A 24,275-nucleotide genomic window follows, 5' to 3' on the forward strand; every position below is an offset into this window, starting at 1 on the left:
ACAGAACACAGGACATCCTGTTTCAGACGTCAGGCGCCGAACTCAGTAACCAAATCATTCTTGGGAGCAGCCCAGGAAGCCCCAGGTGGTGTTCAAGAAAAGAAATTAAGTATTAAAGTCAAAAAGGATGAAGCTGGTGCCCAGAAAGGCAAAAGCAATTCCACTAGGGCCTGACTGGCTAAAAAATCGAACTTTGGCTTGATCTGGGTATGAAGTATGTTGAAGAATATGGAAAAAAATTCTGAAAGATTGGCCAGGCACGGTGGCTCACACCTGTAATCCCAGCACTTTGGAAGGCTGAGGTGGGAGGATCACAAGGTCAAGAGGTCGAGACTATCCTGGCCAACATGGTGAAATACCGTCTCTACTAAAAAAATACAAAAATTAGCTGGGCATGGTGGTGTGCACCAGTAGTCCCAGCTGCTCGGGAGGCTGAGGCACGAGAATTGCTTGAACCCAGGAGGTGGAGGTTGCAGTGAGCTGAGATCGTGCCACTGCACTCCAGCCTGGTGCCTGGCGACAGAGCAAGACTCTGTCTCAAAAAAAAAAAAAAAAAAAAAAATTCTGAAGGACTATGTGGTTCCTGATTTTTTTTTTAGTATTATGGACACTGGATTTGGTTTTTTAAAAAAGTGTCATCCCTCCCAATGTGAAAGCAGCTGACTGTACAGAAAGTGCAGGGTGTCCACATAGTCTAAATCCCTTGTCATTTTTAATCCCAAGTGACCGCCTGTAATCTCAGCACTTACGGAAGCTAAAGTGGGTGGATCACTTGAGGTCAGGAGTTTGAGACCAGCCTGGCCAACATGGTGAAACGCTGTCTCTACCAAAATATACACAAATTAGCCGGGCATGTGATCCTGGCTACTTGAGAGGCTGAGTCAGGGAGAACTGCTTGAACCTGGGAGGCAGGGGTTGCAGTGAGCCGAGATCAAGCCACTGCACTCCAGCCTGGGTGACAGAGTGAGACTCTGTCTCAAAATGAAAATGAATGAATGAATAAATAAATAAATAAAAGAAATCCTCAGTGACTAGACAACCGCAGAGGATCTACCGCACACAAGTTAGAAATCGCAAGTCTGGCTTGACAGTGGTGACATAAAGATGTGCATGAGCCGCATGTCACTCAGGAACACAGTTGAGGTGGTGAACTCAGTGACAGTAGAAACGGACTTACTGAAACAGTAGAATTTATAGGCTAAAAGTTGCTTCATGACGTAGAAAGAATAGACCGGAATAAACTCCATTGTCGACAAATGAGGTTTTCCGTGGAATGCACTCTGTTGGTATATGGTGGGGGTGGGAAGGCATATGACAGGCAGAAGAATGGAAACAGTGATCCCAGGAACATGACCTGGGAGGGTTTCTATCCTGCACTGTTCAGCAGAAGACAGTAAATTGCCAACAGCATCCATACCGTTTACAGAGGCCTTGCACAGCATCCATACTGTTTACAGAGGCCTTGCACATTCATGATTTGGGGTATGAATACTCCTTTTTCCTTCTTCCAACAATGACTTCCTTTAGAGAAGCCTAGGGGGATTGTGACACTACATTTTTTTTTTTAGATGGAGTCTCGCTCTGTCTCCCAGGTTGGAGTGCAGTGGCGCAATCTCAGCCCCACCTCCCAGGTTCAAATGATTCTCCTGCCTCAGCCTCCCAAGTTGCTGGCATTACAGGTGTGTGCCACCATGCCCAGCTCATTTTTATATTTTTAGTAAAGATGGGATTTCACCACATTGGCCAGGCTGATTTCAAATTCCTGACCTCAAGTGATCCGCCTGCCTCGGCCCCCCAAAGTGCTGGGATTACAGGTGTGAGCCACCACACCTGGCTGTGACACTGCAATTTCAGTATCACACATTCTTTACATAAGTGACTGAATATTTTGAGTATTTCCTTCTCTCCTTGTATTTGCACTTCTTCCCCCCAAGGTGCTCAATACCTCCCTCCTAAGGCAACTGTCACAGCGGTTTCCTATCACGGAATAGGAATAGGTTTGTGCCAAAAAGCAGAATTGCTTATAAAACTTGGGTATCAACAAAAAGTTTGCAAAAAACACAAGGGCTCCCCGCTGCAATCCGGTTTCTCTGTCCTCACCCCCACAATCACCCATCCACATAAAAGGCAACAGCCCCTGGCTGGGAATACAGGCAGCAGAGCTCTGTGGAAGGGAAGGGACCAGAACTTGGGCAAGGAATCCTGGCAACACCCCAGAGAGGAGACAGAACCCTGGGGACCCAGGCTCCTGGGTGTGCAAAAGGAACACTGAGAGCCGGCCAGCCCGCGCGAAGGAGCCTGTGAACGGATGGGGACATTGGTCGCTGCTACAGTTATCTTTGCAGAAGGGAGCACCCCACCCCCAAACCTCAAGAACAGAAAAGGAGAGGTAACCTGAGGATGTTTTCTGCAGCCTGGTGGGAGAGGAGCCTGAGAACAAATGAAACGAGGCGGGAAAGGTATGATGATGATTCCTCTATAGTTGACTTTGAGCACTCATTTCATCCGCATACATTGGCTCAACTACTGGTGAGGAAAGCAGCCCAAACTGCTAAATCCATTTACACCGGAGCGCAAACTGCTGGAATAACTTCACGGAGTAGGTGTTAAAGCTGGTTTCAGCCGTCCCCCAAGACGGACGCATTGGCTATGGAGGGAAATCTATATTGTTGCTGTGATGCCTGAACATATTGAAAATAAAGAGGAATGTGGTCCAAATCACTGCTCAACATCAAAATGTTTGAAGGCCACCAAACCAATGTGTCTCAAACATAAACATGGTTGAGTCATCAGAGGATCCTGTTAAGATGGAAGTTGTGGTTTAATGCCTCTGGGTGGGGCCCAAGTTCCTGCATTTTTCTTTTCTTTTTTGAGACAGGGTCTCTTGCCCAGGCTGGAGTATGATCATATTTCACAAGCCTCAAATTCTTGAGCTCAAGCGATCCTCCCGAGTAGCTGGGACTATATGTGTGAACCACCACGACTAGCCATGTATTTTATTTTCTGTAGAGATCGGGGTCTCACTACGTTGCCCAGGCTGGTCTCAAACTTCTAACCTCAAGTGCTCCTCCTGCCTCCCCATTTTCTGCACTTCTGACAAGCTCCTGGTGACACTGACGTTGCTGGTGTCAGGACCTGCACTGAGGGGCAATTAGCGACACAACAGGGCTCCCCAGGCACCAGAGAAAGGATCTTCTAGTGACAGGAGGGGACAATATTTTCACTGAGAGCAGGGATGGATGGGGTAACGTTGATGGGGAAGGTTTGTAAGGGACTCAGGAGGGTCAGATCTGGGGACTCTGACAGGGAGAGGAAGCCAGCCCCAGGGTGTATTTACCTTGTTTTGTGATTCTGTGGAAGGCTCAGGCAGCAGGCCCCGATGATAAAATGTGGAGTGATTCTAGAGCTCAGTCAGGCCAGTTAGAGCTCTGCACTTCACCCCAATATTTTCGTGGGAACCCCCCAGCCTGCTCCCATCGGGACAGGCAGGAGACTGGAAAAGAAACAAGGCCCAGTAGGGGAAACGTTAGGTCAAGACGGCAAGCAACTGTCGGACACCCTTTTCTGTTGTTAAAACTTCAAGCTCTTGGCTGGGTGCGGTGGCTCTTGCCTGTAATCCCAGCACTTTGGGAGGCTGAGGTGGGTGGATCACGAGGTCAGGAGTTCGAGACCAGCCTGGCCAACATAGTGAAACCCCGTCTCTACTAAAAATACAAAAATTAGCTAGGCGTGGTGGTGGTTGCCTGTAATTCCAGCTACTTGGGGGCTGAGACAGGAAATTCACTTGAATCTGGGAGGCGGAGGTTGCAGTGAGTGGAGATTCTGCCACTGTACTCCAGCCCAGGTGACAGAGCGAGATTCCGTCTCAAAAAAAAAAAAAAAACCTTCAAGCTCTACCACAACAGCGTTCTCCTGATGATCACGAGTTATTTCCATGAATGGCATTCCCAGGCATCTTCTCCCATGGCCTCTCTCCCATCAACAACTGACATTCATCCTCCCATCCAAGAAGGCATAGAACCATCCAGACACTTTTCATTATTTTTATTGTTTGACAAGCATTTACAACGTTCCATTCATAGACCTAAAAACATAAAAATAGACCTTCTTTCAGCTTATAAAAGAAATATATAAGAACTTTTGACATAGACACGTCATGACCTTATGTACAAGAGACAATGGCACCCTCTCCAAGCACCGGACTCCCGAGTGTTTCAGACGGATGTGTTGGGACCAGTAAAGGCGACGATTAGAAGCCTCTGCTTCCGTTTTCCATCTGGACGCAATCGAACCGGAGATGATACGGAAAAATGCAGTGATACAAAGGGTATAGAAACCATTCTAAAGCTTTTTAAGAAAACCAGAAGATATAGCAAAAATTTAATAGAATAAAACTTTCAAAAGATCAAGCTCAAAGCCCTGGAAACCCGAAAGGCGGGGGGAATACGGGGTGGGAAAGCGGGAAAAGCAGGCAGAGGCACAAGAGCATGATGTTCTGCACTCTCTATTGTCTGGAAATATAAAGTCATAACTGATTTTTATAAAATATAACTCCTAAAGCTACTATAAAATTCAGGTTTTTAAAGTACCTACTGATGTGTCAAACACCAAATAGATATTTTCCCCAAAAAGAAAGTTTTCATAGTATTTAAACCCTTCTTAGGAAGTGGACATTGTGACATGGGAAAAGAAAAAGCTATAAACCTTTGGAAAAAAAAATTGAAAGTGCTATAACTTGTTTTTCTTCTTGGTATTTGGATGTCTGTTTAGACCGTTAACGTTTTGAGCGTTTACCCTGTTTAGTTGGCATGAAGAATGTGTTCAACATGAGAGATGTTTTTAAAAGAGGTTTTCTGTTAAAAGGTTTGGTTATGGACTGTCAGGGAAGGGGAAGGTAATCTATGGATGAAGATGCAATTTTGATGGAAAAAACCAGTGATCACCACGGCAACCCCATGAGAAGGAGGCTCCCCTCCCTGCCACGTGCAACAGACACACACACCGCCCACTTGGGTGTCATGTTTAATCCAACCAAACTCCCGTCTCAAATAGAGATTCAAACACTAAAAAAAAAAAAAAAAAAATCTGCTTCTTGGAAAAAAAAAAGTGTATCCTTAGCATGAGCTTGTTGGCCTTTCATATATAAATATAAATCCACCACGCCTCACTCTCTCTGTAAAAGGTTATATCCTCATTTTTTTAGGCTCAGGGTTACACTAACACTGTAAAATTCTCATCTATTTGTGCCCCTGTATCTCAGGTAAAATACAAAAAATAGTGTTTCTTTTCTTTCTCTCAAGTGATAAATTTGGATCTCTTTCCAAAGAGTTTGGCATCTCTATAATTCTATGCAAAACTAGAGCTTCCGAACATGAACATACAGTAAGACCAGCCATAGACCAAAACAGGAAGAAAAAAAAAGGCTCATTGAAACATGAATCGCCACCCTCTCCTCACACATTCTTAAAATACACAGAGATTCTCAGACATGGAAGAGGGAAGGGTACAGTCAGAACACTGCAAGCTGTACACATTTCATTTCATTTTGTGTTTGAAGTGGTTTCCCCAACTAGGAGAATGATTTCAGATAGAAGGATCGTGTGTGTGCTACTATCCCTTAAATTAATCTGTCATACATATGTCAACTCCTGGGGGTGATTTGCTTTCCAGTGCTATGGAATCTTTTTTCTTTTAATTGTTCAGGCCCTGATTCATTGAGAATAAATAAAAGCCCTTAGTAACTACACAGAAGATACGACTCAAGCTTATCTGGGATTCTGAGCAATTCTTTCTGATGTTGTTGTTGAAAATGACGAAGCTGGGTGGCTACATGGCTTCAGGACCAAGTCAGCTGCCAAAACCGTGTGTGCAAGAGCGCGACCTAAGGGGACATTCTTGTCAATGGTATGGGAAGGTGGGCAGAGTTAGGGCAGGAAGTATCTACACACATTCTCTACGGGGCAGGGCACACAGTCAGATCTCAGTGTTGAGTTTCCGGGAGGGGGCAAAGTCTTCGCGCCTAACCCAAATGACTTCCTCACTTGCGCTTTCCAGACCTCCATTGATTCCCGACAGGGCAGCTTGCTTCCTGAGCTGCGCCATGCGGGACGCGTGACTATCCAGGGTTTTCCGGCCTCTTTCCCGCTGACTGATGGAGGCGGCCTGAAGCCGCTCCTGCAGGTCTCTGTCCACTGAGGCGCCCTTCACGGACTCACAGAACTCATCATCGTCACTGAGGATGTCTGTCTCCTTGATGTCATCTTGCTCCTCATACTGAGCAAGATCAAACTGCTCCTCTACCCATCGGTCAGTATCCCCGCCACCGGGGGGCTGCTGGGACTCTTTCTCCGGGCTGCTTGTGGAGACGGCATCAGAATCAATGGTAAACCTGTTTCGAGCCAGCCGCCGCCTCCTCCTCCCAAGAGACTTGCTTGGGGCAGACACTGCACACACACACAAAAATATAAAAATAAAACCCCCACATGCTTTACGTGAGATGAAAATCCAGAAAGCAAAGGACAGGAGAAAATGAAAACCTCAACGGTATGCACTGAATGCCTTGATGTCTTTCAGGGCTTAAAGTCTAGATATCACCAGTGTGTCTTGGAGTGTTTACCTTGTTGAGGTGTCTGGACTTAGAAGATACCCCAGCAACTGATGGAGGGGCAACAGGGAACTGGGGCACACAGGAGAGGTTGAAGGTTATGGGCAAAGGGGAACCCAACTCCTTCCGAAATAATCTACTGTTCTAACCTGTGCACCTAAGAGATGGATAACACAGACTGCAGCTTCTCTGGAGACAGACCACTGATTTGGGGATTCGTGTCCTGAGCACTGGTCATGTCCCATGGCCCCGTGCTATGAAGGTCCCACCGGGGTGTCCCAGGGTTGTTTAGCTGGAATAGGTCTTTAGAAAGGTTGGGAATGCATCTACGGTTTTGCTGTCTTTGTAGAAAGTGCCCCTAGGCATCAGGGAGGCAGAGGCACTGGTCCAAGTTACTTGTTTTCTGGGAACTTGAACGTAACATTTCTTGGGATCTGCAGTTAGATTAAAGCCTGAGAAAAAGAGTGGCTCTCAAAGACACGGAGTCTTCAGTTACGTCCCTGTCTTCTTTCTGACAAAGTCCCCCATGAGCTCGGAGGCTAAGCAGATGTGAGCCTCAGTCTCCTCCCATTACATTCTGTGTATCGCTCATTCTTCTACAGAGCAATTAACTGATCTGTGCCTCAGTGGAATGAGAAATAAAACACCAATGACACCCAAGCAGTTTGATCAACAAAGTGCTGTATAAAGAGACGACTAGTTAAGAAGAATTCATTCTTTCACCTACTGCCCTCTAGGAAGCCAGAATTAAAAATAAGTGAACAAAAGACACCATCCAATCAAGCCAACAAACAGTCCCACCACACGCACACACAAGTCCCTTGAGAGTGAAGCAGTTATTACAGACACAGGCAACACAGGCTTTCCAGAGGAAGGGCAGAGTCTAAACGCCAACTGGGAGCTGCTTTCCTGAAACCTAAGCCCCTAGAAACCGTCGAATTGCTTCAATGCTGCCAGAAGATGCCTCGGCTGCATTACTGCCAGATGCAGCCTTGTCTTCACACACAGCAGGCACGAGGTTAGAGAGGCCAACAAGGGGCTGAACTGGCTCCCACTGCAGCTATCCTCTGCCTTGGACCCGTGTGTGTCCATCACTGTTGCTGAGTGTTCTGCCGTCTTAAAATGTGGAAGAAATGGGCACCACTCTTGTTTGAGGATGGGAATAAATGCTATTTCCAGGCAAAATGGAAAAAAGAAATAGAAAAGAGGAAAAAATACCACCTACTTCTATTGAGAAGAGACAAAAATTCTTGTTCACTTTTATCTCAGCACCAGCAAAACACAGCATCTCTCTCTGCAATCGCTATATTAGAACGACCCAACTCAAAGCTACTGGAAATATGTGTTAATGACTTCATGCTGAAGTATCTAGGAGTCAAGTGTGTTAATGTCTACATCTTTGAAATGTGTCAAAGATAAGATGAGCTGATGGATGACAGGTGGATTCTAATAGATGAGTGATAATGAGAATACAGAAAAATCTTACAGAATATAGATGGTAGGTATGAATTCTTTCAGAAATTCTCTAAGTTTGAAAATTTTCATAAGAAAATAGAACAAAGAAAAAAATTTTTCATTGGGTTATTGGCAGCCAGATAGTACTTTAGGTTTAGTATAGAAGCAGAGTATTCAAGACAAAGCAGAACGAAGCATGAGTATCTGTCCTTAGGATGCTTAGGAACCCGGCTACCATCACTGGGTTCTTCTCAGTCTGTTAGGGATGCAATCTTTGACTATTTCCAGTGCTCCCTGTTAAGACTGACCAGCTACTGCTGTGCTGATCTACTCAGGCACCATTTTAAAATCCTCTAATAAGAAGATTCTGAGGAGAGCGAGGTGCCTCCAAAGCAAAGTGATACCGACTTTCTTCAGCCAAAAATGAGCCATCACGCAGAAAAATCTTTCAATCAGTGAGATATAACAGGCTACGACATCAAAGCTTTCTCTCGGTAATCATGATGATGGATGATGGTGTCAAGTTGTAGGCTGGTTTTGTTTTCTTCCCAAATGGATCTCAGCAGGAAAACTTCTGAGTGACAGACTAACCATGCTTAGTTTCAAAGTCAATGCGGCTCTGAAGTTCGGTTCATTGATTAACAACTGAAACAGATGAGTTCCCTGAGGTTGAGATACGTATTCCCAAATCTGTTTAAACATTTCCCTGGCAAGCAAGGGGGGGGGTGGGTAAGACAAATCCAAGATAAAAATCTATAAAATGAGTTAGAAAGGATCAATCAACTATTCTTCCATGGGGCCCCCATGAAAAGCTGCAGATATGGACATACTCAAGACTCTCAGGATACCTCGGAAAACCTCACAAAGTGCTGGGTATTCACTGCACTAAGTTTTCAATAAACATTTATCAATTGATTGGAGGGGAGATTCACAATAACTAGTCCCCTAACATTAAATTTAAGGTGCTTAAAGAATGTAATATCCCATGTCAAGCCAGGTAGGTTTTGTCTCTGAAAACCTTCAAGCATTCTCACTTCTGTCCCTGCCTTGTCAACAGGTAAAATGGTCATGAGGACAAAGGCCAGAAACCTTCTGGCAGGTGCAAAGCGGGTCTCTTTTAATGAAATCCTCCCTGCAAAAATTCTGGGCTGCCTCTTAAGAAAGGCGTGATAAAAATGTTAGTATCTTGATGTCATTAAGTCCCTAAGTATTCTGAAAACAGCTTTCTTCCTACATAAATTTTGCTGCCATTTACGGCTGGTAGTATGTATCTTACTTCTTCACTGCTCCGCTGTGATGGATTAGGTCTACCAGAGTATTTAATTGGGATCATTTAAACTCTAGATTCTTTTTTTCCAATAGCTCGAGGCTTCCCCAAATTCACATGGTGACTAAAAGTTGCAAGCACAAGGCAAGGATAAAATCGGGAAGTGTCATGTGGGCTCCAAACCTAGAATCCTTACTGCTGAGGGCAGGCATTGCTGGGCTGCCAGACCATGAAGCCACCCTGTTCTCAGAACAGAGGTCTGTGACCCTGCTGATATGTGACACATGGCTTTCTGCTAGACAAAGCTGGCTGTCATGCAAAGCAGCAACTCTCATTCTGCAAGCAGGCTGAGACAGCCTTTCCAGAAAGAGGATGTGTCAGCTTCCCGGCTTGGCAAATGAGAGAGGAGCTCACCAGCCAAAAGGAGAAGGGAGGCAAAGGGAAGGCTGGAGGGAGGGCGAGAGGAGACAGAGGGCAGATCCCCAGGAGCCACCGGGAAGGAGGCAAGGGCAAGGAACCTCACACCAGGGAAGAACCACCCTCCTACGTCAGCCCCCACCCGGCCACACCTCACCCCCACTCAACAAGGACATCAAGCTCACTGGATTCTACAGCGGAGTGGGGGTAACGGGGATCTTGAATGTCTGAATCCCCACAGTACCTGCCCTGCTCATAGCCGGCCTGGCCCCCTTCAGTGCACACAATCTTTTGCCTCCAAAAGGGACATATTGCTGGGATGAGGGCAGGCTCTCGGTTTTGAGGAGCTGTCTTCTGTGCTTATCACGCAGGACTGAATGCACAGCCTTCAGGAAATCCTTTCGGCTCTCTGGGGAGCTAGGAAAAGAAGATTTGCACATGTTAGAGAACCAGGGCTTAACACATGGGGAATGTCTAAGGTTATCAGGGCAACCAAACAAATATCCCTCAGGGCCAAAGGCTAAAGACTGAGGCCATGGCTCCAATTTCTGTGCTGAGCGGTGATTTCACAGCCAGGGATAAACAGCACATAACTCCTCTCCCGTCGTGCTTTGGGATCCATCTCCTGCTGCTGGTGCGGGGCAGAGCAGCCCATTAATGAACAGACCTATGGACAGTGGGAGTTTGTACCAAGAAGCTGCCAAATTCTGCTCCTGGCACTTAAGGCAGAGCTTTTCATTGTAAAATATTTTTGAGGGCAAATGAACCACAAGATTTGTGTGGCTCTGCAGAGCACCCAAAGGCTGACATCTCAACGTTCCTAATGTCCTCTAGAGCTTGGCTCCCTCCTGTTCAGCATCAACGGTTCCCATGACACATTTCAACATGTAAATATTAAGGCTGTGTTGTTGGTTTTTTTTTTTTTTTTTTGAGACAGAGTCTCACTTTGTCACCAGGCTGGAGTGCAGTGGCACAATCTAGGCTCAAGGCAACCTCCGCCTCCCAGGTTCAAGTGATTCTCCTGTCTCAGCCTCCCAAGTAGCTGGGACTATGGGCATGAGCCATCATGCCAAGTTAATTTTTGTATTTTTAGTAGAGATGGGGTTTCACCATGTTGGCCAGGACAGTCTCGATCTCTTGACCTTCCAAAGTGCTGGGATTACAGGTGTGAGCCACCACGCCTGGTCCAAGGCTATGTTGTTAACAACTATAGGCCTAGGCGGGTAGATCACTAGGTCAAGATTTCACCATGGTCAACATGGTAAAACCCTGTCTCTATTAAAAATACAAAAATTAGCCAGGTGTGGTGGTGCGTGCCTGTAATCCCAGTTACTTGGGAGGTTGAGGCAGAAGAATCACTTGAACTGGGGAGGCAGAAGTTGCAGTGAGCTGAGATCTCACCACTGCACTCCAGCCTGGGTGACAGAGCAAGACTCCGTCTCAAAAAAAAACACAAATGCTTCCTAGGTGAGTTATTTTTCTTGTTTTATTCCCAATATTTTTACCCTGGTTAAGTTTCACCTGGTATTCCTTATTAACAATAAATATGGCATCCGTGTAGGCAAGCTTACTAAACCCTGTAAATGTTACCAACAGCATCACAAGTGGATGAGCCAAAACAGATGGTAAAGGTGGTGCTCAAACCCCACGTGGTTATACAAAAAACATCTCACCTGTAGTCCTGACAGCTTCCCAGGGATCTGCCCTTTGTTGACCTCTGTCACCCAACACAGAGAAGTGACGCAGCAACACAAAACATGGGTTTGGACGTTAAACCCGCCATTTCTTTTCTTTTCTTTTTTTTGAGACAGAGTCTCGCTCTGTCACCCAGGCTGGAGTGCAATGCATGCATGATCTTGGCTCACTGCAAACTCTACCTCCCAGGTTCAAGTGATTCTCCTGCCTCAGCCTCCCAAGTAGCTGGGATTACAGGTGCCTGCCACCATGCCTGGCTAATTTTTGTATTTTTAGCGGAGATGGAGTTTCACCATGTTGGTCAGGCTGGTCTCGAACTCCTGACCTCAAGTGGTCCACTTGCCTCTGCCTCCCAAAGTGCTGGGATTACACATGTGAGCAACCACGCCCAGTCCCAGTATTCATTTTCTATAAGGCCTTAGGCAAAGTGAGTTACCACACCTGTCCCAGTATTCACTTTCTATAAGGCCTTAGGCAAAGTACCATCTCAGAGCCTTGCTTCCCCATTTGCAACCTGGAGTAATAATAGTATTAAGTTGGGGCAAAAAATATTTGCAGTTCTTGCCACTAAAAGTAATGGCACTTTCAATCACTTTTAATGGTAAAAAGTGCCGTTTCTTTTTGCACCAACCTAATACCTTGGTCTGACTAAATGAAATAATGAATGTAAGGTGCTTAGCATGTTTCACACTTGGTATATGTACCTTTTACTACACTAGCATGATAAAATATTGCTAACAATCATATGGTATTGATTCTATTGACTGTGTGGGGTACTGGGTAATTATTGAATAAATCGCTGAGTGTCTATGATTAAATTAAAGCAAGATTAAATATGGGGCACATTTAAAGCCCAAAACATTAAATGTCATCTGTTGGGGTCATTCATCTCATATTTTTAGAAAAATAAAAGAATACACTGTATATTGGAGAAGACCTCAAATTCTCATGGAGGAGGGAAAGGAGAAGAGGAGGGAGGGAAGAAAGAGGGCAGCGGGGTAGAAGAAAAACCACAAGAAATAAGTAGAACCCCATGTCACGAGCCCAGCTTCCCCTCAAGATGTGCAGGTGATCAACACAGGCTGTTCCCAAAATGAGCAGGAATCCCGGTAAGACCTTCCCATAGTGTCACCCCCTCCCAGCTGAGTCTCCGTTTACTGTATCTCAGCAATGTTACAGTACAATGCACCAAACATCAAAACATAACACGATGAGACCACCATCTCATTCCCATCTGCAGAATGTAAACATGGTCTGGACTTCACAGGCGCAGCTCACCTGCAGCACAAGTGGAAGACCCTCTCCGGCCTCCCTTCAGACTCGGATTTCACATGGACAATTTCACACACGGCATTTGCCTCTGCATCTAAAGAAATGAAAGCAACAATGAATCAGGGTATGTTTTAGATGGGTTTATTTACATGGTTTATTTACAAAAGCATTTGCCAGCTGTGATAGAGGATTCATAATGCAGAACTGTACAAGATCGAAGATATTTTCCCACTATCCCACGATCTAAAGAGACGAAGCAACTGAAAAGCTTAATGGATACTAAGAAGACAACGCTTGGAGAATTTCCAGTTGCTAAAATCTTCTAGATGGTCTAAAAGGCCAATCAGTCAATCATATTGACTGCTCTCACCCTTTCAGCCACGCAGTCTCTTTAACTGACCTGTGCATTTCAATGAAATGATTAGTTGTTTTAGCAACAGTTGGACTAAACGGAGCCAAAGCCTCCTATGTGGATTTCATCAGGCCAGGGACGACAGGTGAGCCCTTGCTGTCTGTCAAGGGAGCCTTCCCCCAGGTGGCTGGGCCTAAAGCCCTGGAGACCTAATGGTATTTCTCGTCCCTAGCCTTCCCCTGGGGTCAACTCTGAACACAGCAGAAACGCCAAGAAGGTAAGGAACAATTTTAAAATAGTTTTGAAGCTCTGCAGTGCCTATAATAGTGCAGTACTTTAAGTCACGAATGAAGTGTTTGTGAAAGGAACAGTTAACTGCAGGCATCCAGGCTATACGCTGTAAAGTCTCACTTGCATCCAGTGGTTTAGAACCCTGGTCACAAACCCTCACTGTGGTTCCATGATTTAACCTTAACCAGAATCTATCTGCAAAAAATTTTACAAACTTTCCCAGACTGAGATGAAAACCCAGAAATTCCACATTCTGATTCTCCAACCCACTAGAGTGGATTTCATAATGAAAGACATCTTGACTAGTCTTTGCAACTCAACCTAAATAAGCTTTTATCTTGATGATTTTAAACTTGACTGGAATGAAAAATAGAGGGTGAGAATGGAATGTCATGTCACAAAGACGGCTTTGTCTTCAAAATTTAAAGTCTTTACGTGTTTACTCGACGCAGGCAAAATCCCTGGCTTAGAAGCTGTCAGTCTGCTATGGAAATAAACTTACCCATTTATAAACCTGGCACAAAGAAACAAAGCAACCAGATAATTCATAATCTACGATTCTAAAGTAAGACATCAGTATTTATGTGCTCAAACCTCAAAATGCTACTTGTAGCTATACTAGACTCACAACTTACAGGTGCCTGCAAATTCACATGGAAATCAATTTTGCAAATCACATAAGTAAAAGGGCATCCGGCAAATCACTGCTGGAAGCTTAGAGAGAAACCTTCTAAGACAAAGAATCATTCCCAATATATTTGCCCTACATGGTTTTTGCATTTGAGTCTTCCTACTGTAAGGCAAAAAAAAAAAAAAAAAAAAAAAAAACTGTGAAGGAAGAGACACCTTGTTTAATTTGGAAAAATAATTCAAAGTGTGCAAAATATTGCAAGAGGGAGGGTTCTCCCCATGAAGCTGGACTAGCGTGTGGTGGTTTTCTGAGGATCAGATCCAGTTTTACTGCTTATGACAAGTAGAAACAAAGAGGCTACACAACGGAAATCAGACAGTAAGAAGTTAACATTCACGTTAGGTATCAAAAGCATAAAATAGAAATTCACATTGACAGCCGGGTGAGGTGGCTCACGCCTGTAATCCCAACACTTTGGGAGGGCAAGGCAGGCGGATCATGAAGCCAGGAGTTTGAGACCAGCCTGACCAACATGGTGAAACCCTGTCTCCTGAAAAAAAATACAAAAATTAGCTGGGTTTGGTGGCATGCGCCTGTAATCCTAGCTACTCAGGAGGCTGAAGCAGGAGAATTGCTTGAACCCGGGAGGCGGAGGCTGGAGTAGGCTGAGATCGCACCATTGCACTCCAGCCTGGGCAACAAAGTGAACCTCTGTCTCAAAAAAAAAGAAGACAAAAGAAATTCACATTGATCATCCACCTGCAGGTCTCCACTGCCAGGGCTTTTCCTTACCAAAGCTGCACCTGCTGACCAAGTGGGACAGGCAACAGGTGTGGCTAAAGAGGTTCCACCTGACTCCCCAGAGATGCTCTTTCCAGGATGCACCTGGGAGAGCTTGTACACAGCCCATTCCTCCTCTCGAGAACTTGATCTCAAATTAGGCCCAGGAGGGGGAGCTTTCGAGTCACAGAAATACCACTTTTCTTAGTCAGTACCCTGCTACTGATGTGTTTAAAGCATTGTCTAATTATATTATTAAGTATACTCATAGCTACCCAACAATTCACTTCACTACTATGTGGATTTTAGAAAAAGAATCAACATTTCCACATCTGTAATCCCAGCACTTTCGGAGGCTGAGGTGCGAGGTTCACTTGAGCCCAGGAGTTCAAGACTAGACCCCATTTCTACAAAATATTTAAAAAAAATAGCTGGGTGTGGTGGCACACGCCTGTAGCCCCAGGTACTTGGAAAGGATAGCTTGAGCCTAGCAGTTTGAGGCTACAGGGAACTACAATCGCACCACTGCTCTCCAGCCTGGGCAACAGAATGGGACCCGTCTCTAAAAAAAACTAACTTAAGTTTTAAATAGAATCAACATTGTAAAAAACCTTCACATTAATACCAAAGACAAACATTTGTAATACTTTAGGGAAAAAAATGCTTTTTAGTTCTTTTGGTGGTATTTTTGGATCTCTCAGTTAAAAAGCAAGTGAGTAGTTGACATGGGCTTTGTCTGCTCACAGTCTCCAGGATTCTTTCAAGAAGCACAGGCTCATTGCTACTCAGACGGTAGTCACTATAGTATTAATATACAGAATAGAATAACTAGAATCCCTTCCAGGAATCTTGAAGACATTACACATCCATTCATTCAGTTCATTCATTCAATATTTAATCAATGGCTGAGTAAATAAGAGGCAATAAAGAGACTGAGAGACCAGAGTTAAGCATAGGGAAAAAAAGATGATAGGGTGGTTAGACCAAGAGTGTGAATTCAAATAATTCCTACACAAACCAGAAATACGTGTGTGAAAAACCCAGCACACGTCAGAGTTTACCTGCACTCGCCAAAGCTCGAACCTGCAGTGCCTCCGTGGGGATCATGTGTCGAAATCGGAAGGGGTCCCAGTCCTCATAAATGGAAAGCCTGTGCGATCCTACCTGCAGAGGAGAAGGAACCAGCTGCATAAAAAGAATCTAACCTGCCCTGGACCAGTTCCCTATGTTTTCTAAACCAGCAACAGACTCTCACGCAGTAACTCCAGGCGTGCCCAGAGGATCTTCCCCCTTGAGCTCTTGTTCATCCAGCAGGAAGTGAGAGGCTGCATGATAAATATATTGAGGGGAGGGTGTGCAAATACATTTGCTAAGCAAATGCAGTGAAGAGAGACACACAGGAAGAGGAGAAAAGGGATCCCAAAACAAGAACAGGGCAACAGAGAAAGGGAAGAGTAGTGTTGGAAAGGTTCTGGGCCATGGTAGACCCAGTCACCAATGGCGTCCAATGGATTTCAATTCACAAAAATGAGACCAAGTCACCAATTGGTTCCAATTCACAAAAATGAGACCAATTCATTTTTTTGCTCGAAACCTGAGCCTTCCTGAAAGAAGGCAGGATGGGTGATCTCAAGCATCCTTAGCAACGCTTAAGAAATGAAAAAAAATTGTAAAAAGGTTCATACTGACAAAATGGTAAAATTCTGCAGACACAACTGATAAGCAGATGGAGAAATACTTTGAAACCACGGGGCAACATAAGAAGTCTTACAAGTTTCTTCTTCTGTTTCGAACCATCTTTATACACAAGGACCACAGCAGTTTTGAAGACTGGAAAAAATAAAATAAAGACAGTCATGGCATGTCACGCAGAGGGTTTTCCCCTTGACGTCACTAACTTGTGGTAATAAACACTACGGTTATGAAGACATGTGGAGATCCCAGCCAACTGACTCCCACCCACCTTCCATTCATTCATCACGTCTGTGAAAATCAAAAGCCTATTGAGACACAATTTTCCGGGTTCAAAATAAACATAAAAAGCCTACATAAGTGGAAATCACCTACGCCCCAAAAAAACTTTTGGGCAAAATATGTTAAGTATGATACCATTTCAAAGTTAAAACTTCAACTGATACATATTCAACAAAAATGTACTAATTCGATAGATGGAGGAATAATATAAATGTCTTTCATAATAATAATGCGATTCTGAAGATGATTTACATTCATGCAAATTAAGGTAATAGCGCACACAGACACAGAGTGATAAGTTAGGAAATATAACTCATCTTTTGACCTAAAGAAACAAAAATGAGTTTATGAAATTAGAATTTGACTATATTTCTTCCCAAAAGACTGAATCAGAGTAAGCTCTCTAGGAGTGGTAAATACATAGTTTCATTCTTATATTCTTTCAGGGGGTGGGGAGATACAACAGAGTTATGCATAATCTTCAAGAGAATTTGTTAAGCAATGCCAAACATGTTTAACATACAGTGATTCTGATTATTCCTTGAGGGGGAAGTAGAATTGGCACTCAGAAGGAATGGAAGGGGGACTGAGCTCTGCCCCTCCTGCATTCTCTGTGCCAGGGTCTCTGCTATGGTCCAAATGTTTGTGTTTCCCCAAAATTCATACTTTGAAACTAATCATCATTGTGATGGTTTCAGAAGGTGGGCCTTTGAGAAGCGGGGACTCTGTCCTCATGAATGGAATTAGTGTCCAATACAAGAGACTTGAGAGAGCTGCCTTGACCCTTTTGCCATCATGAAGCCACAGCTAGGAAGTATGAGAAAGCAGGATCTTTGACTTCCAGCCTCCCCAACTGTGAGAAATAAATCTCTGTTGTTTGGAAGCTGGCCAGTTTCTGACATTTTGTTACAGCAGCCGAACGGACTAAGATAGTCTCCATTATCCCTTCCTACTCTGACTCCAAGGAATAGCACAGTCACACAGCAGCTGAAGGAGGCACAGTCTTGTATACCAGACATGGAATTACAAAAGGAACAAACTTCCAGAGAATTCTCAGGGATGGGCCACCAGGCTCAAACGCCCTTTGGAGACGAACCCCAAGTATCTGGTTTAATTTCTGTCCTAGGTAGGGCAGGTCGGTCTTGTCTTCTCTTTGGGTAAGATCATGCTAATCTCCACTGCAGGGAAATAAGCCTTGAGATACAAAGAAACTGACTCAGCCGCTGGGTCTAGACCGCCCACAGCCCTTCACACCTCACAGCATCTGACCGCTCAAGGTCTCCAGAGCACAGACTGGCAGGTTCCCTCCAAAGGTTCACATTGACCAGAGGAGGCCACACCCAGCTCTGCAGAGCAGCTGAGCACAAGCAACCTGAGGATGCCCTTCATTCCCACCATGAAGCCCTCAGAAACCACAGAGGCTAGGACAGCTAGGTCCTCTTAGAAGTGAAAGAGCTTGGCCGGGCACGGTGGCTCAAGTCTGTAATCCCAGCACTCTGGGAGGCTGAGGCGGGGGAATCACAAGGTCAAGAGATCAAGACCATCCTGGCCAACATGGTGAAACCCCATCTCTACTTAAAATACAAAAATTAGCTGGGCGTGGTAGGGCGCACCTATAGTCCCAGCCACTGGGGAGGCTGAGGCAGGAGAATTGCTTGAACCTGGGAGGCGGAGGTTGTAGTGAGCCAAGATCACGCCACCGCACTCCAGCCTGGGTGACAGAGCGAGACTCGATTTCAAAAACAAAAACAAAAAGAAGTGAAAGAACTCTACCCCAATGACTTTAATCTCAGAAGAGCCACCATGCCACTGAGACCACAGCTCAGTGCTGTAACTGCCTCCATTTCCCTCAATCTTCATCATCGTGGATCACAGCAGGAGGGCCAGAGAGTGAGCTTTGGCCTGGCACCCGGCCCTCAGCCTCTCCCTTCAGCTTTCCCTAACCCTTGGAGCTAGTGCTTCTCACGTGACTCCACCGCGTTGCCCAATCCCTTCAGACACGGCCTTGATCTCCAAAACTCATGCTACTTTGCCAGCCTAAAGCATCCTCTCTTTGCCCCAAAAGGTGAACGACAAACACTCTTCAAGGCAGAAGCCTATTTCTATTTTTGTTTTTGTTTAAGGCACCAACATTTGGTCCACATGAGCCATCCTGTGAGGGAAACATCAAGGTGCCTCGTTGGCAGCAAGTCAACTTCGCTTTCATAAGAAAGCTGCACTGCTTCCTGAGGTTAGAGGTTTAAACCAAAACAAGACGACAACCACTTTTTAACCCCAAATCTGCCTGACTGAGGGTAACCACGATCCTTCCTTCACAGTAACTCTTCCTTATTTCAACTCCTTGCTCAGCCTTTCCATTAGTTCTGCCTTGCTACTTGAAAACACACCCAAACCATCAAACTTGTGTCTCTAACGACTGGGAATCCACAGCTCATCCACATCCACATCATGACTGTAGCCTTTGTTCATAATCCCAATTTGAATCCTTCCTTTTCTCTCTCGTATCTCTCTGGAGAGGATTCTGACTGATGATAAATCAGCCTTGGTTCTCAGAGCCTTCAGTCTTTCTCTTGTGAACTACGGCCCCATTGAGTTTGCTGACGGTGTGATGCCCTGGCACTGTTGCTGGAGTATGCAGTCTCCATTTATACCTAAGACAGGGGTTGCAGGCCACCTTCCTGGAGGCAGCTCCCACACTGACCTCTCATCAACAGCCCAGGAGGCAGGGAACAGAGTAATGAAAGCAGAGCCCACTGCCTGAGCCTGGGCAGCAAGTGGCACCTAAATCCCCAACCTCAAAACCAGCATTTTCCTGCATCTCTTACACCATGGGTTGGCAAACAAGGGCTCTCAGGCCAGACCCAGGCCTGCTGCCACCAGTGTGGTGCAGCTGCTGATCTGGTCATCTCATTCATTTACACGTGGCTGCTTCTGGCTCCAGTGGCAAAGCATGTGGCCTATTGGCCCAAAGCCTAAAATGTACTATATATAGTCTGGGCGTGGTGGCTCATGCCTGTAATCCTAGCACTTTGGGAGGCTGAGGCAGGTGGATCACAGAGTCAGGAGTTCAAGACCAGCCTGGCCACATGGTGAAACCCCATCTCTACTAAACATACAAAAATTTGCCGGGCACGGTGGTAAGTGCCTGTAATCATAGCTACTCAGGAGGTTGAAGCAGAGAACTGCTTGAACCCAGGAGGCAGAGGCTGCAGTGAGCCAAGATTGCACCACTGGACTCCAGCCTGGGCAATAGAATGAGACTCCGTCTCAAAAAAAAAAAAAGTACCATATGTAACCTTTAACAGAAAAGAGTCTGCCAATCTATTTTCTCCTACTTAAATTATTTTCTTATTCTAAATCTGTTGCTTTCTAACTACAATGAATCTGTAATATTGAGGGCAAAGTCATGAAAACTCTAAATGTTGACTTTGAAACTGCTCGTCTGTAGGCCCACGTCACGGTGTGGGTCATCTACATCAACATCTTGCATCCCATGAGTGACCCACTAAGCAGCATCAGGGAGATCCCAGACTCCTCCAAGAAGAAATCACAGTAGAAGAAACACAAGTGGTGATGTTGAAAGAAAGCAAACACTACTGCCCTCACCACACCCCTACCCCATCCAAACCTAACAACTTGTTAACATCCTCAGTACTCCTTGGTACGGCCTTTTTAGTCACATGCTTTCTCTGTACTTATGTGTTCCTTTTTTTTTTGAGGCAGAGTCTTGCTCTGCCACCCAGGCTGGAGTGCACTGGTGCAATCTCAGCTCACTACAACCTCTGCCTCCGGGGTTCAAGTGATTCTCCTGCCTTAGCCTCCCAAGTAGCTGGGATTACAGGCACCTGCCATCACATCCAGCTATTTTTTGTATGTTTAGTAAGGACGGTGTTTCACCATATTAGCCAGGGTAGTCTTGAACTCCTGACCTCAAGTGATCTGCCCGTCTTGGCCTCCCAACGTGCTGGGATTACACTACACCCGGCCTTCTTTGTTATTTTTAATGAAATGGCATCAACAGCTACAGGGACTCTGGGAATTTTAGGAATATCAGTCAGTAATTTTTTAATGAAGGCTAAGTGATTGAAATAGAAAGTTCAGTGAATCTTTGCATTAAATACTCTGATTTTAAAATCAGCAGGACATTCCATTTGGGAATACTCTGTTCCTATCATGGAGGAAAAAAAAGTTTAAAGAAGGAGTAAGCAAGTCCCACTCCCCACAAGCCCACAAAAGTAATGTAAGGCAAGAGAATGATAAGCCAGATCTCCATTATATTATGTTCCTACCCATGAGTCTTTTAGCAAAAGGCTAGGACAAAATGCAACATAAAACAAAAGCATGGGGAGGCCAAGGCGGGTGGATCACAAGGTCAAGAGATCGAGACCATCCTGGTCAACAGGGTGAAACCCCCATCTCTACTAAAAATATAAAAATTAGCTGGGCATGGTGGCATGTGCCTGTAATCCCAGCTACTTAGGAGGCTGAGGCAGGAGAATTGTCTGAACCCAGGAGGCAGAGGCTGCGGTGAGCCAAGATCGCACCATTGCACTCCAGGCTGGGTAACAAGAGTGAAACTCTATCTCAAAAAAAAAAAAACACGAACAAAACAAACCAAAAAAAAAGCATGGAGTGTTGATGGTTTTATATTCATGAACACAGCAATATGCCAACGAGCATTCACACTGCAACAACAAGCCACGTTTCCTACATACGCGTAACTCCCAGTATGCTCACCCATGGTTTTCCTCTCTCTTAAAAACCGTACAACACAATCACAAGAGATCTCTCAATGCAGCAATTGCATCCATCTAAACTGGCTTATTAAAAAATAAATCATTTGCAAACATCTCTAATTTCACTAGTACTGAGCAGCAATGTGATTGAGATGCACCTCACAGCTGATCCAGGCACTCGAGTTGCCCCAACAGTTCAGTTGAGAACCTGAACCTTGTCTATATCCTAGTCTTTTTGTTTGTTTTTGAGACGGAGTTTCTCTCTTGTTGCCCAGGCTGGAGTGCAATGGTGCGATCTCCGCTCACGGCAACCTCCGCCTCCTGGGTTCAAGAAATTCTCCTGCCTCAGTCTCCTGAGTAGCCAGAACTACAGGCGCGCCAGCACACCTAGTTAATTTTTGTATTTTTAGTAGAGATGGGGTTTCACCATGTTGACCAGGATGGTCTCGATCTCTTGACCTCGTGATCCACCCACCTCAGCCTCCCAGAGTGCTGGGATTACAGGCGCGCGCCAGCACATCTAGTTAATTTTTGTATTTTTAGTAGAGATGGGGTTTCACCATGTTGACCAGGATGGTCTCGATCTCTTGACCTCGTGATCCACCCACCTCAGCCTCCCAGAGTGCTGGGATTACAGGTGTGAGCCACCACACCTGGACACATCCTGGTCTTAAGAACAAACAGCAACAGAGTCAAGAAGAAAATAAAAGATCCAGGATTTGAGGTCTCAGAAACAGAGGCCATTTTGTCTCAATTTTTTACTTTATTTTTCCTTGGTTTATAATTAACCCATTATTTTGAAAAGATACTCAGAGCAGCTGCCAGAGAGGAAAATTCTTTTCCTGCCTGTGTGTTTACGTCTGGAGAGACTTGGGCACTGCCGTTTCCGCCCACCCACGTGGCTGAGTGACCACAGTGCAATTGAACTCGAAGGTTTCATTTAATGTTTGTGAGATGTTGGTGGCTACAGCAGGAAGACCAATTCAAGTAACCGCAGTTAACTTTATTTTTAATAAATTGGGCCTTGAAAAAGAAACGTTCTTGTTTTGAAAACTGAGCTAGACGTTTCCCGCTTCCATAAAACCCTTTTCTGATACACACCAAAGGCTGCCAATTCTGGTTCCTTTTTCCACTTGCCCAGCGAGGCCGGCGGGTTCAGCCAGATCACGGTGGTGTGCAAAAGCAGGTCTCCCATGCTCAGATCGGCAACCTGAAAGCCAGAGACGGGACCAAGTTTACCGGGTGGTGTTATCGATGCTCAGATTTTCATGACGCTTGAAAATTCAGCATGTGGATATTAATTTTACTTCAAGAAAATACTCTTAAAAACATTTGCTTTAGTATGTGACGTAATCCATCATTTATGCTTGATTTAGCCATTCTGCAATGTAACATATCAAAACTTCATGCTGTACACCATAAATACATAAAATTTTTTTCAATTTCCTTTTTTTTTGTTTTTGAGAAAATGGCACCAAAATGACATTACATTGTAAAAAAAAAATACTCTGAATTTGTGATTGTCTGAATAAACACCACCTATCACTGAAACAGGGTGAAGGTACAATATCCAAATTAACTTTTCTAATGGGAAATAAAGTATCATTATGTTCTAGCCAAGTTTGAGCTAGGAAAAAAACAATGAAATTTTAACAACAACAAAAAACCCTTTAGTTCCTATGAAATCTCCTAATTAAAAAATAAATCCTCTCTATTCCCAAAGAAACACATGGAATACAGGGTAGAGAAAACATTCATCTTTTTTTCTCCACTTTATTCCATGTATGTCTACTAGAATTTCAGAATAACATGGCAAATAGTTACAAAAAGGGGCTCTCAAATTCACATGTAGTTAGTCTGTCAAAACTGATCTACAAAACTAGAGATGTTTTGTGTTCAACAAATAGAGCCAGTTTCCCAAGTAGATGCCAATTGCCGTCAATGGCAAAGCCCCACCCCCAGATAACTGCAGACCTTTCCACCAGTGAGTATCCTCTTTTGGGAAGTGTAAGCAAATTATTTCTTTTTCTAATCCATTTCAAGCAAGGTTTTATTTCACTTTAGATGAGGGAGACAGGAGCCAAATCAAGAGTCTGAAGATTCCTCTCTTGGCAAGTGCAGCGTAAGTGCCGGAATCCCCAGAGACCATGAGGTTCAGTCACTGCCCCCCAGCAGTCACATGCTAAAAACTGTCAAGTGCTGGCTGTAGAGCCATCTAGACACAATGATCCAAGGAGTCTGATGCAAGTTCAATGTCTATGCCTCACAACGGTCATGTCTGCTTTTCTCACGGGAGGCACTGACCCCTTCCAAACCTAGCTGGATTTCTTATACAGCAGCAACCTGGCAACCCTCCACTGATCACAGTGCAGTTGGGATTGTCCTCCAGCCACCAAAACAGGCTACCGTGCTGAGATGGGGCTCCATCAGTACAGGATACAGAAGTAGTATTGCCTCCTTGATTGGGATTATTAGAATCATCACTGTCATTATTTCTGAGCTATAATATCGTAGTACAACCAACGGTTAAAATAGTTTTCAAGCAGCCATATTATTTTGTCTATAGATATTAAGTAACTCATCCACCAACCCCCCAGGATATTATCAGCCAAGGTAATGACACAGTCTCCACTACCTATCCCCCAAAGACCCACATGGAAGAGGAGGAGTTATATACATAAGGCAAATCCCCAGGGGCCACAGCCTTACAGAATATGTCTTTAAAAGTGATTAAAGGCCAACATGGTAGACTGTCCAAACTCTATTTCCTCCAACAGAATTACATTATCTGCACCTTCTGC

The 24,275-nt window shown here is 44.7% G+C and overlaps 1 protein-coding gene across 17 annotated transcripts in view; it reads right to left on the reverse strand.

Moving 5' to 3' along the window:
* Nucleotides 1-4,029: 4,029 nt before the first annotated feature.
* Nucleotides 4,030-24,275, reverse strand: part of TIAM1 (TIAM Rac1 associated GEF 1) — a 449,049-nt gene continuing 428,803 nt past the window's right edge. For 15 of the 17 annotated variants that reach the window (XM_035283120.3, XM_035283112.3, XM_035283114.3 and 12 more), the window contains 6 exons: nucleotides 22,576-22,684; nucleotides 16,536-16,594; nucleotides 15,826-15,928; nucleotides 12,717-12,804; nucleotides 9,988-10,160; nucleotides 4,030-6,443 (listed from right to left, as the gene is read on the reverse strand). In XM_035283120.3, the coding sequence (XP_035139011.3) occupies nucleotides 5,974-6,443; nucleotides 9,988-10,160; nucleotides 12,717-12,804; nucleotides 15,826-15,928; nucleotides 16,536-16,594; nucleotides 22,576-22,684 (1,002 nt within the window). In that variant the 3' untranslated portion in view covers nucleotides 4,030-5,973. Of the gene's footprint in view, nucleotides 8,705-9,987; nucleotides 10,161-12,716; nucleotides 12,805-15,825; nucleotides 15,929-16,535; nucleotides 16,595-22,575; nucleotides 22,685-24,275 lie in introns of all 17 variants that reach the window. The other 2 variants (XM_035283121.3, XM_078358819.1) reach the window with 1 other exon arrangement.

This window comes from Callithrix jacchus, chromosome 21 (assembly GCF_049354715.1).
Source record: "Callithrix jacchus isolate 240 chromosome 21, calJac240_pri, whole genome shotgun sequence".
Taxonomy (NCBI): Eukaryota; Metazoa; Chordata; class Mammalia; order Primates; family Cebidae; genus Callithrix; species Callithrix jacchus.